Source organism: Ostrea edulis, chromosome 7, assembly GCF_947568905.1.
Source record: "Ostrea edulis chromosome 7, xbOstEdul1.1, whole genome shotgun sequence".
NCBI lineage: Eukaryota > Metazoa > Mollusca > Bivalvia > Ostreida > Ostreidae > Ostrea > Ostrea edulis.
In genome coordinates, this window is record NC_079170.1 from 3,915,812 (window position 1) to 3,929,859 (window position 14,048).

Sequence of the window (14,048 nt, forward strand, 5' to 3'; positions counted from 1 at the left end):
TGATAGCCTGCCAGCTTGCACATGTTTCCTTCCCCCTTATATCAGTAAAAATTTAAACCAAAAAAAAAAAACAACAAAAAAACCAAAAAAAAAAAAAAAAAAAAAAAAATTGAACGAATGTGTTAGTGTCCTTGACAATACCACCTTCCATTGTCTTTGACCTTGTCCAATCAACACCCCACCCCCTCCCTTTGCAGCTATGTGGCCCAGACATAACTTACAAAAATATCTAATTTGTACACCAATCTCTGGTTCCTAAAAAATATTATACTGCATAATCTTATTCCAGTATCTATCTATTTTAAAATGAGAATAATCATAACCGCTGGAATCTAATTGAAACGGAAAATATTCCAAGACCACAATGATTTGCAATCCATCATCAATCTTTGACAGCTCTGAAAGGTAGGAAAAATCATGATTCACGTCAAAACTCTTCTCTATGTTATATGTCAAAACAATAATTTCCTAGATACCACCAAAAATATGAAATCTGTGAGTATTTTCAATCTTGTACCTGTAATGACTTCATATCTGTTTGAATTTTTTCCCCCTGTTATACTCGCCAACGGATTCTGTAAGCAGACCGACAGCCCCCTTTGCTTACACAAAAAACCCTGAACAAAGGGCATCTGGATACCAATTAGAAGATTTATATTTACACAAACACATGATCCCTTGTCTCAGATTACGCAACTAAAATCCGACAGATGCTCGCTAGTTCAGGATTTGTTTTTTACACTGGTGTCTTTTGTTCAATTGATTTATTTCTCAAGATTGTAAATAAAATGCGTAATATTCCGAAAATGATATTCTATGTTTATTTTTATAAAACAGCTTCCCCTCGCCTTGTACTTAATGGAATCTTAGCAGATAGGATTTCTTACCTCATCTCAATCAAAGATTGCAAATTAACTTTCCATGAAACTTAAGGCTATAAAGAGATCAAATCGTAAGATTTATTTTTTATGTGAAATACATCAGTCCAACACTTACATCAACAAGAACTGAATAAAATTCCTATATATTGGGTTAATATTAACAGTTCTGAACTGCAAAATTGAGTAAAGGTACGAGCAGATATCCATTCACAAATACTGCATCAGCTCCTGGTACACTATTGGCCATCTCCATGCCTAATCCATTACCTCAGTTGATCAAATGAAATTTCCGGGTTACAAGGCATATTAACCCTTTGATGAGATGGCCAGAGACCAGTAAAACAAATATACAGTCATCCCAAAATAATATATTGAAGGTAACTAAAGGCAATTAGCTTTATGAACTCCCGTACTCTGGGGGGATGGGAAGTTTTTCAAGAGAGTATAGAACGAGATGAACAGAATCAGGAAGGGGAATTTCAACAGATGGTTTACTGAAAATGTCAACACACCACATGCATCAGACTGTCAACAATTGATAGTCAATCACGTATTTGTAATATTGTGATACCAGGGTGAACCGTGTTGCAGGGACAGGACACCACAGACTTCTCCTGTTACACGGTGTAAACACAGACTCCCTCTCATTGCAGCTCTTTAAAAATCAACTAAACATGAAAATGCACTTATCTGGCATCAGGATTGTAAATCGAGAAAACTTCTGTGTCATTGACATTTTAAAAGGACTGCTGTTATTTTCTAACACCTAGTGAAAAAGACAGATAATTTCATTACGAGGGTGGAAGAATGGGTTGATGGATGAAATACAGAAGTTTGTTTATCGTCAGTCATCTGCCCCGTTTGAAAATGAGATGTGTCACTGATCTCCGGGTGTGACCTTTGCCTAGTGTAGAGAGACAGGAAGGCTTTTTGTGTACAATTGTTTATTTTACAAATACATACAGAAATAAGACTATTTACATAATCTAACTGTTTTATTATGATGGAGGAATATGAGGTGCATGGAGGCATAACTTATATATACTGGTATATATTGCCTATATAATAAACTTTTTACATTGAAGCCTGAGCAAACCAACACTCACCTGTACACAATAAGTGTACTACATACAGAAGCCAGAGAAAACCAACATCTACCGGTACACAATGAATGTACTACATACAGAAGCCAGAGAAAACCAACATCTACCGGTACACAATGAGTGCACTACATACAGAAGCCAGAGAAAACCAACATCCACCGGTACACAATGAGTGTACTACATACAGAAGCCAGAGAAAACCAACATCTACCGGTACACAATGAATGTACTACATACAGAAGTCAGAGAAAACCAACATCTACCGGTACACAATGAATGTACTACATAGAGAAAACCAACATCCACCGGTACACAATGAATGTACTACATAGAGAAAACCAACATCTACCGGTACACAATGACTGTACTACATAGAAGCTAAAGCCAACGGACACCCTTATTACGAGTTAAAGCTGACGGGGGGGGGGGGGGGGGGGGGGGGGGGAGTACTGTATAGGGGGTTGGTGGGTAGTACTGTATAGGGGGGGTGGGGGGCTAGTACTGTATAGGGGGGGGGGCGGGGTAGTACTGTATAGGGGGGGGGGTAGTAGTACTGTATAGGTGTCTGATTGGGGGGGTGGGGGGAGGGGGGGGGGGTAGTACTGTATAGGGAGGGGGTAGTACTGTATAGGTGTCTGTTCTCCCACCAGTCACAATCGCCTGAAGAGCACTGACATGCCAAAATGGATGAACAAGGAGAAGCAGTTGTTTATTGAGCTCGGAATATTGGATAGTTAAACAAATTCATCTAATAAACAGATTGCACTCAACTTCAAAGACCTCAAGCTCTTAAGAGCCATCCCTTCTGCAACCCGCTAAATCTGGAAATATCATTCAATGTAATTTTTTTTTTTACAATATTATATATTACCATGGTAACATATGAATCAAAGGGCATTTATGCAGCTGTCAGATTTTGAAAAGCTCTGCATAAAAGTATTTTTTAAAATATCAGAAATGAAGCCCTCCATCATCCAATGTCAGAATAATCATTTCTGATGTCTTTCCGTAATTCGGTCTCTGACAGAAGAGCTTGTTTCTCTCATGAGGAGTGCACTCAATCAAATCGGAAAAGGTCCTCCAGAATGTGGAGATCTCTTAACAGTGAATCAGTCTGCCATGCAATATTGCAGATAACCCCGTGGAACATTGTAGATTGTATTTGATTCTGTACAACATTACCACAGTCACCATGCACATGTAAAAATAAGCAAGACCAAAAACATGGCCCGGGACAGGCCTTATCAAATTCAATGACTTCATGATAGCTGCAATCAGTCATAGGAAATTAAATTAATTTTTGTATCTGATTCTGTTTTCTATCACTTCAGCTTACACCTCGACATGCTTGCTGTATCGTCAAATGTTACACCGACAGTATCGGGGAAATCTCCAACATGAATATTGCATAGGATGGTAGACAATTATACGATGCCTGTTGCTGTGTTATAAAAGGCTGTAAGTTTTTTTTTTGGGGGGGGGGGGAGAATTAGTGAGAAACATGGGATTCTGGGATCAAGGGAAGGTGAAAATTCACCAGGGATGCTGATGATTTACAACATTATCAATTCCTCAAGGGTATCCCTTTATTGGCACCGAGCTGCTCACACTTAATCTTTAAACCAGGTACACTGAAGTCAACTGCTAAACTGCTGCTCATTTAAAAAAACCAAATTCAAACTAATTCAGTCAAAATAGACTTTAATGGCCTTAGTATAAATTTTCTTTGAACTTTAAAAACTACATTCAAGTGAAGAACATTTTTTAATTCTATCAATCCACTGGACAAATAAGCCATATGGCCGGGCTATTCACTAAATGACAGAGATTTTGAGTGAAGGAGAGTCTGAACACCCTAAACCTGTTAAAAGTCGGGATTATGGGTCGGGATTTTTGATTCCTTGAATCATTAGAAGCCCTTTCGTTAATCAGTTCTACTCATCCCTACATGCATGTTGACGTGACTGCTTATATCAGAACTATATCTGTTAATTCTCAGAGTAAATATCCCGAAACTACACTACCCCTTATAATCCATTAACGCTTTCCTTCCTCTGGTTCTCACAAATTATGAAAATAAATTGATTTTTCTTAGTTCACAAAGTTCAGAAAAATAGACGCTATTTTCCCTTTAAGTTCCGGTACGAATTTATGCCACATCCATGTTGACAATTAACCTAATTACAAGTACATACTATAATGTTTTAGTGTCAGAGGAAATTCTGGACAAAACTAAGAATCATAATACCTCATCCTGTTCGATTGGTACAAGACCAAACAAAAAGGATGTCCATTGTGGAGAATTTTCACACTATAAGGTTCTCTACATGTACACATGCAAATGGATTCTCAGAGTTTACAGACAATTCATGAAGAAATATTCAATATTACATACTCAGGTATGATAATAAGCCCAAGGTGATAAAGTGTATTGATTGGTTAATGAATCCCGTACTTAATCTATTATTTATTAAGCAAAATCTCGTAAAAAAAAACCCCCAAAAGTGTAATAGCTTAATGCACCAAGCGCATACTTGCTTTGTTGTGATGGAATGCATCCATTTTCCATGCAATTAACTAGAATAACATTTCCAGTAAATGTTGCATGCAGAAAGATCACTGTGAAAATTTCACTGACGCCACCATCGACTTGCAATCAATACCCTGTTTAATAAATATCACTTTCATTAAAAAAAATTAATTTTTCATGGGAATTATGGATAATTTTACACATCTATCTCACCATTCCAGATAAACCCCCGGCTTTGATCAGGTTGATAGACAACCACTTGTGAATCTCGATACTTATACTTTCATTTCGAAGTCAACTGCTTTTCAGGGAATTTTCTCTAGGCAGATTTATTTCAAATTTAAAATTCCTCCAAGTTCATTAAAAGATAAAAGATTCAGAAAGCAATTTACAAGCACTCTTCATTTCAGATCATCTGTTATTCTCTCAAAATAAAGCTTTAAAATTGCTCATAAATCGGAACCACAAACTGCATGGATGATACGAAAACATCTGGGAGTTGATGGTCGCCATACAGCACACATTCTTGTGTCAACATGCTCTCTGTAATACATCAAGACATTGAAGAGAAATCTACCCAGAGTGACACTTTGTCCAGGGTGAAATAAAAGGGTAGCCTGTCTGATAAGATCTTAATGAACTTGTTGGTAGTTTATCAAGTTTCAGTTTTTACTCAGGGACACACCCTGAGGTCAAACAGAATTCTCATACAACGACCACAGACCTCATCCACAGACCTCATCGCTGTCTGCGGCACCCACACAAAGCTTGGGAGACAGAAAGAATTCTCTCAAATATACCTGTTGAATCAGCATAGATTCAGTTCAAATGAGATTCTTAAAACTGTTACCCATGCATTTAATTAATATACTCAAATTTCGATTTGGTCTTGAAATGAGAATGAATTGTAATGATCCTAATCAAAATATTGCAGTACATACATATAGAAATTCTGATTTGCAGACTTTTTCTGATACAATGATAGGTAAGAAAAAAAAACCCATTTATCTTAAATGCCTGACATGTTAAATTGTTGATATCTTATGCACAAAGAAGAGGGGTGCAGCTAACCATTGCCTCTGAGCAGCAATTTGAGCCACCTGAGTATAGTGACTGCTGTGCTTAGTTCACTGACCATGAAGACCGGCACAAAGAAGTATTCTCTGAGGACAACAAGGAGCATGGCTTATCTGCCCCTCCTTCCATTGTCTCTGATAGACCGCTCCTGTTGACTTGTCTAAAGAATTCCTTCATTCTAATTCCTTTCATAGAAGGCTATAATGTGTTTCAAAAATTTAATGTATGCCAGCCGTTCTCAGCTGAAAAAAAACCACCCATTGATTTTATTTTTTAATGAATGTGATTAAATTTAGAATCGATAGTGTTTCAAGAAATCCCTAATTGTTTTGATATGTTGAATTATTCAGTAATGATTTTCTTTGTCCTCAAAATGTTTCGTGAACGAGTGAATGCTTCCTACTTCATATAAAATGATAAGGACATCTCCATTGAAAATCCTTATTAACAAATTATCGCCCATTGTCATCCTCATGTGATGGATAATGGCAAATCCAGAAATTTCTGACCTGGGGGGGGGGGGGGGGGGGGGGGGTAAACAACTGACAGTCTAGGGCCGGTCTTGAGGCCCCCTGTGGGTCCAGTGCAAAGCCCAGAGGTGGCCCAGCCCTCTGAAATTACTGAGAGCCAACAAAATATATATACTTTAGTATTTTCAGACATATTTCTATAAAAATGGATCATATTTGTGGGGGGGGGGGGGGGGGGGGGGGGGGGGGAGGGGTGCGTACAACATTGGATAGGAAACTAACAAGGAGCCCCAACTCCTCAGATCAACATTTCATATCAAAGAAGGCCTCTCTTGATGCTCTGTTTCTGCCATTACCAACAGCTGAATTTAATGCTTGTAGAACTGAAATCATGCTTTGTTGGCATAACAAGAGAGAAAAAAAAAACTCTCAGAAATATGTTCGATCTCTTCTGCAGGATTCATCATGTGGGAGACAAAATTCTACAACATTTTGAAAGATTTTTAAACATTGTTCTGTTTGTGTGAGAATCTTGTTGTTATCACCAAGATTATCTCATACAGGCAACAATTCAAGCAGAAATCAAATGCAATCCTTCAACAAGTGCAAAAAGTTTTGGGGGGAAAACTCTCCCATAGGAGTTCTAGCTGCTCCCCATTAAATCTTAATTGTTTTCATACCCAGCAGGTCCTGCCCCATGTGCTAATTTCTCTGTCCTCAGAAGACAAGCTGGTCACTTGTTAACTCATAACTCATTCCACAATTTCATAAGGAGAGACATTTTTTAACATACCCATGGCTATTACTATGCTATTGAGAATTCATTAAGGAAGCATTGACCTTGCTGGGTCATACAACAGAGAGGGGTGGGGGGGAAATCACATGGCTTCTGTAGCTGAGAGGAAATAAATGGAGTTACAATGGATCCTCTCCAGCACACAAAGATCTAAAGGCTATCTTCTGGTGATCACAAGGCTCCCCCATCATACTCCAGATGACTTAGATCTAAGGAGATAATGGCGGACACAATCTTCCACTAAGACAACACACAACACAAGTGCAAATTCTGTATTAAATGCCAGTAATTATTATTTATGTTGATTTGCAAGAAACCTCTTCCTTCTCTCTCTCTCTTAAAAAATTCTACATTTAAAAAATAAAAATTTATACATCCATTACTGCTCTCTATACGTATAGATTAAACTTGTTCAGTCCAAACAGCAATCACAGATTTTACGTTCTTGCAAATTGACGCAGAATGGTGATAATGCCAATTACAATCCCCAGAGGAGGATCAAGTTACGGCCCTTTGGAGAGTGAAAACTAAGGGGAACTACTCAACACAAAAATTTAAGAATATAAAAATTATGTGGTACAAATTTTGTTTTCTCTGGACTTTTTTCATTATCCATGTGATACACACACAAAGACCCCCCACCCCACCCCCCCAAAAAAAATCCTTTGAAGTATGAAGGTTATTCAAGCCATGCAGGAACATCATTTCTGTCAAACAAACTCCCGTAATTCTTTTCTAAGTATACAAATACCACATTCTATTTCAAAATCTTTAATCTGAACAATTTCATAATGAGGCATTTTTTAACATATCCCTGGCTATTACTATGCTTTATGGGTTTAATTTCAAATTCCACAAAAGATGAATACCATATTCAAGCTGTCTGGATCATTGTAGAAGTAAAAATTCCGTAGTAATAAATTCCGGTGCCCACTGGAAGCAGATATATATTCGCAACAGAAACAAGTGCAAGCAATAAAGTGTACAAATTAACCTTATCTCCTGAAGTCCATCAGCAGTCAGACATCCATGCAGATTGACAGAGATATGATAATGGGGGGTTAGTATCATGTTCTACCAGTCTGAGACTTATCCTTATTAGTATCAAATATAGATGTCTATTTAATAGTGGCCGGTGATGATGATGATGATGGTGATGAATGGCTTTTAAGTGACCTCCCCATTGAGCACATCATTGAGCATATCAGACTGAAACTATACAACTACAACCAACCATTTAGTAAATTATATATTCAAAATTTTAGAAAACGTATTTTTATTCCAGCACATGTATTCGGGAAACAAATGCAAAAACCTTCCAGATTTGCAATATGAACAGGTAACCCCCAAAATGATGCGATTATACCATGCATTTTTTAATGAATTTTTTTCTGTAATGTAGGAAAATGAATTGATTGGCAGGAAAGATACACTGCAAGACATGTTTGGCACAAAGCTATGTGCACATTCAACATTTCTGGCTTGGGAAGAAACAAACGAGACATTGACACTTTCATTTTGGAGGAAAATCAACTTGTGTGGCAGCATTGCATTTAGTCTGTATATTTTGCTGAAACATGCTTTGGGTTGTCACATGTAATGTATTGTACAAATCACTCGTCTACGACACCTGTCATTTTAACACTTTTACAGGTGTCAAGCAAAGCTCGTTAATCACAGGTAAAAATGCAATACACATCATAATGTGACAGTATATATCATGGACACTGGGGGGTCTGCCTATAGGTACACAGATTTTCTCTGTAAATGAGCTATCCTCCAACTTGCATATACTATGCAGAGTTACGTAAATTAATTGTTGAAATTGTAGTCTTAATTGAAATTTTAAAAATTGGCCTGCCTCTTGAAAAATATAATGCGTATTTAATTTCCTTCTGAAATTTACATCTAGCAAAATCTCAAATTACATTGAGACTGTAATGCAGAGTGGCACAAACTCATAGCAATACTGTCTCCATTTCAATTCTTAAAATGTTTGCCATTTCAGAATCAATTTCAGAAATAATGTTAAAAACCTCTAGACAGTTATTTCTTCCCATTGTGTTGCTGGCTTGAGGTTTTCAATGGGCTGAAACGGGCCTCAAAAGTCGTCCACTGATACATCTCTAATGTAGCAAAAATCGCAACACGCAAACTTAATTGGATATTCCGATTTTAAAAGGTCTGGTATCGGAAACCCTTTTTATCTCCTAATGAGACTAAATTATGTTGTAACTTGACTTAAAATTGACCACCGAGGCTTGAAATGAGAGTCTTTCAGTGTGAAATTCTTAAGATATAAAACTTTATAAATCTGGCCTCTTACATCATTCATGAGAAAAAATGTTAATCTCCGCGAGATTACAGAATTAGTCTCAATGGGATTGTCTGCAATGTACAGTACGTTTTCTAAAGCATTCACAACTCATTCAATTCTTAAAATATTTGATAAATCAAATAATGAATGCATATTTGTTGGTCATTTAGCCACAAAAGCAGTGAAATACCATGAGGAAGCAGTAATTTTAAATTTGAGCAAGTACGTCTAAAACGAAATTTGGTGTCAAATACATTACATGGAAGTTCCAAAAACACTTACGGATGTGTAAGAAAATCATTTTATTTCTAAGGTTTCAAAATATTGATTTAAAAAAAGAATTAAATTACCAGAGACAAATATTGCATAACACACGCGAATAAAATACCTAACCGTTACTTAAGAAAGACAAACACGAAACTGCATTTTTGTCCAGTAACAAGGTGTCATTTTAAACTTTCATCAATTGACAACAGAGTATGGAACATAACAGGTATTTTTTTTCCTTTAAACAAAATTCAAAGATGAGCAAAATCTTTTGAAACGAGAATGCTCGTTTGAAAGAGAATTTTAATGGCAAACAGATTCCCTCATCGAAATAACAAACGCGTACATTTGCATCCACTTCCTTTGTGTCCGTGGGTTTCACCAGTAGCCCTATGTGTAAACACTGACTTATTTTCTCTCTTTTTCCCCCCATGTGTTTGCACAATTTTTCTCTGTTTGCGAGTGGCACCATATACCTGTCTGGGTTTTTTTAAATTCTGTTTTTCTTGTGTTTATTATTGAATGAAATTCTGTGAAATTTAGCACACCTGTACATCTATTACAATGCCCACACACACAATGTTACTAAGGAACAACAGTTTATTGTCTTGTGTGTAACTTAGATAAACTTCCATTGTAAAGGGAGATAATTTGTATCCACTCTGTAGATGTGTAAACAGAAAAGTGATAAAAGGGTCTTGCAATCCAGACCCTTTCGGCATTTGACAAATGTGTAAAAATATTCCAAAAATTAACGACTGACTTGAATTTATGTGAAAGTTGCTTACTTTAGTTAATAGTGTAGTTAGAGATTGCAATGCATGCTTATTTAGAATCAATCACTTTACAAGCTTTCACTTAGAAGAAAATGTGACATGTGTTGTTCTTTGTGCTGCATTTCACCGGGTACATTCCGGCAGAGACTGTTGCTATTGTTCTTGAACATTCTTCCCATCCAAGTTTGTGCCTCAAGAAAAGGAATCAATAATAATTAAGAGATAATCTATTGCTAATCTTCTGAATAATATAACGATCTAAAAACACTGTCTGAAACCTTTATCAACTTCAGTTATGGTTGCCACATTTCCACAGCCACACTTTTAACAGTCACCTCTGATGCCAGTTGTCAATATCTTTGCACCTTGCTTTTAGACAAATCACAGGCAAAGGACCATAAAGCCATGATTGGCCCCCATATAAACAGCTAAACACTGTCATAAGCAGGTCTGTCAATTCACATAATCAAGCACCAATAAAAACATTAAATCTGGACAATTGATGAATTATGATGGCCACCTGATAAATGTACCTGCTACAGTCAGGGACACACAATAGGGTACCCTGTGGGTGTCCTAACTGACTGTCACCCACAGGTCAGGGGTTGTGAACAGAAAGTGAGGGACTAACAGATTGTGGGGGGGATAAGGTGTATAATTATCCCTCTATTTTAACATTAGCAGATTATCTTACAGATAAAACTGTAATCTTTTTGTGGGTGCTACTAGGCCCACTGGAAAATCACACTCACTGCCTCACACTTATGATCAGTCAATATGCTGTGAAATAAACAGCATTCATTTGTTCATTAGTATACTGCATGAACTTCGAAACTTTTTTCTCCAAACATTCTATTTTTGTTAACAGGTTAAAGTGAAAGTAAATACCCACTGGTTTATTTTTAAATAGAGACAATTTTCTCGTGAGATACATTCATTTAAAAAAAGTTTATAAATATATGTATATTGATAAATTTATTTGAAATTTATATCCATTTTTGAGTGCATATGTACATATATATGACATTTATATATGCTTAAATAATTTGCCTATATTTGCAGGGTATTTAAAGGTTTTTGTCACCTTTTATTTCAATATTTTATCAAGTATTTAACCCAATATTTCATTCATATCAGACTCTCTTTGACTAACAGTCAATGATTTGGTAGATATAAAATTTGTCCAAATAGTTACTGTTAAGACATGAATCACTATGTCAACTTTTTACTGTGTATCTTACAGAAAAATCCATTACCAAGAGTGACAGATGTTATTTAGAACTTCTCGTTTTCATACAACACCAACAACCATAACCAGAGAAAAAAAAATCCAATTAAAATCATTGCATTAAATACACATCAATTCTGGAAGATAATTTCTTGGTGATCGATCACCCTCTCTGCGTGAGAGCAAAATGTTGTTTATATGTACCCCACCCCTCCCCGCCCCCCCACCTGCATAACATCTCTCTAAAGCCTATACTACACCGGGATTTTGTACAACTCTTTCTCTGCCAGACGGGGTACATGTAGAACGAGTTACAGAATTAGTACATGATCTCTAATCACGGCCTCCAGATAAAATTTAACCGCCTCACTTTCATCATTCTACCCAGTTTGATGGATCAATCATAATTTATTAACGAGTTTTAGATTTTATCTGTGGGAGATACATCACAATCACTGTAATAACATTACACACTTTTAAATGATCAGGCCTTATATTGGTAAATATCTCATCCACACATATTTATAAACACACAACAAGTTGTCAGTGCATGCTTAAAAGTGCAACAGATAATCAATATTCAAATTTAATATTTTTCAGAACATTCAGTTTCCACAACGGTATATCGAATTACTATAAAAAACGACAAATTCTGTGTGCTTTGCACCAGAGTTCCTTGGTTTACCATCCAGCAGGGGGTTATGGGACAGGTATAATTTGTGTTTTATTTATTTTAACGGGTGCCTTTTGGAAAACGGCCAGCTTATATTTTTTTTTTATCAGTTTCATCATGTTAGTCTTAAATGATTTGTCAAGAAATGTTTGCCAAAATGCAGACTTTTTTTTTCTGTGTCAATAAAAATTAAAACGATATAAATGGAATGGCACTGGTCTGCTAAACAGGTACCTTTTTGTGTGAGTTATACACAACCCCTTGTGTGAATTACACTGTACAGAATTTTCAATTGCGGTAATCTAAAATGCTTTAAAATGCTCCACCTTTTTGCTTCGCTTAACGGATGTTCAAATTATGGTTGAAGATAGGTAAGACTTAGAACTTAGGGATATGCTACCTTCATATCTTAAAGCTAATGCAACCAGCAGCAGGCAAAATACTAGACCTAATTCACAGAAGCTGGGCAAGCAAGTGTAAAAAATGTAACAGCAACAACCACACTGATAACACTCAAACCTTTTTTTCTTCAAAACTCAAAAGAAAATTTCAACACATTCTGGAAACCTGTGATCTTGACAAAATGAGAAAAAATCCACATAAAATTTAACTGTCCGTGACACTCTTGCAACAATTTGGGGGGATTTCATCTCGTGCACCTGTGGAACAAGAAATTCATCAACTCACCTCCAGAAGTGAAGTTCAAAACCAGGGCAGAGTTCTCGACAGTTGGAACATGGTCTACCGGCTGAAACTTGGTGTGCAAGGGGTGGACTCTGAAATACAGATAGAATTTTGATTTCTTTTGGTAAAGTTTGTAATAACGTTACGAAAACCAATTTCAGAATCATGACAGAGGGAGCATATAAAGTAACATTAGTAGTCAGTAGTTCTAGTCTAGTGACATTTCTAGATATTTCTAATTGAAAGCATTGTAAATACTTCTGCTACACCCTCTCTCTCGTCCTACCGTGTTGTAAGTTTTGGGAATAACCCCTGGGTCCAAAATGGCTCGTTCATCATCAGTCATCAAAGTATCTCCAACATTAGCCATTTTTCACCCCCAAAAAATCACCACACAACATACACAAAGCACATAAATCAATCTTGATACATTTAAAATCCTTCCTAAAAATCCTGTACACTTCTCAGCCACCGTGCACCTCTCCCATAGCGCTCCCTCACCGATCTTACACGTGCAAATAAAATAATCCTCCGAACTCGTCCCTGGGATCAATGCGATTTGATAGTTTCGCTTTTAGAAGGCGGGATTATATCATAATAAAAATCCAATTTACTCGTTTCAAAATCCGTCCCGTTAAATTGTTATAAAAATCTCGCTGTCTCTATTACAATAACATCTTGTTTTGTTCATGTGGTGTTTTAAAATAAATAACCCTTATGATCACACGTCTTGCCTTCCCAGGTAAAAATCACGATTTGTTTTCAATGCGGGTTCAAATCATCTTAGCTCCGCCCACAAACCATAGAAGGCACTCGGAACCTCTGGGCGCTTACATAGGATGCTTACTACTAAGGCAGCGACGCGATCTGACACCTTACATATAGCTGTTGTTTTTCTCAGTCATTGAGAAAGAGTTCATCTAAAAAAAAAAGTAACACAGTAGATCTGTTGATACATTTTAGAATTAATTCTAAAAAAGGGGAGGGGTAAAATTTACACTGTAAGAGGGGGGGGGGGGGGGGGGGGGGGGGGGGGGGGGGGTAAATAAACTGAGAAAAGAGAGACAACTTTTATGAAACCATCTCACTGTTTGACGGCGAGAAGGTAGGTCTAATGTGGGTGGGCAAAGGTATTCGTAATTTCATATAGTTTTTGTTATTATAGGCCCCCTATTTCCATTGAAGATGATTCGACAACAATTATCATATTTTGACAAGAAATATAAACAGTTTCTTTTATTTACTG

The 14,048-nt window shown here is 36.7% G+C and overlaps 1 protein-coding gene across 1 annotated transcript in view; it reads right to left on the reverse strand.

Moving 5' to 3' along the window:
* The window catches only part of LOC125656982 (prickle planar cell polarity protein 3-B-like), a 39,661-nt gene extending 26,039 nt beyond the window's left edge, over nt 1-13,622 (reverse strand). The window contains exons 1-2 of the mRNA XM_048887609.2: nt 13,089-13,622; nt 12,806-12,894 (exon numbers count right to left, since the gene is read on the reverse strand). Coding sequence (XP_048743566.2) covers nt 12,806-12,894; nt 13,089-13,172 — 173 coding nt within the window. The 5' untranslated portion in view covers nt 13,173-13,622. The remainder of the gene's footprint in view (nt 1-12,805; nt 12,895-13,088) is intronic.
* Between the last annotated feature and the right edge of the window lie 426 nt (nt 13,623-14,048).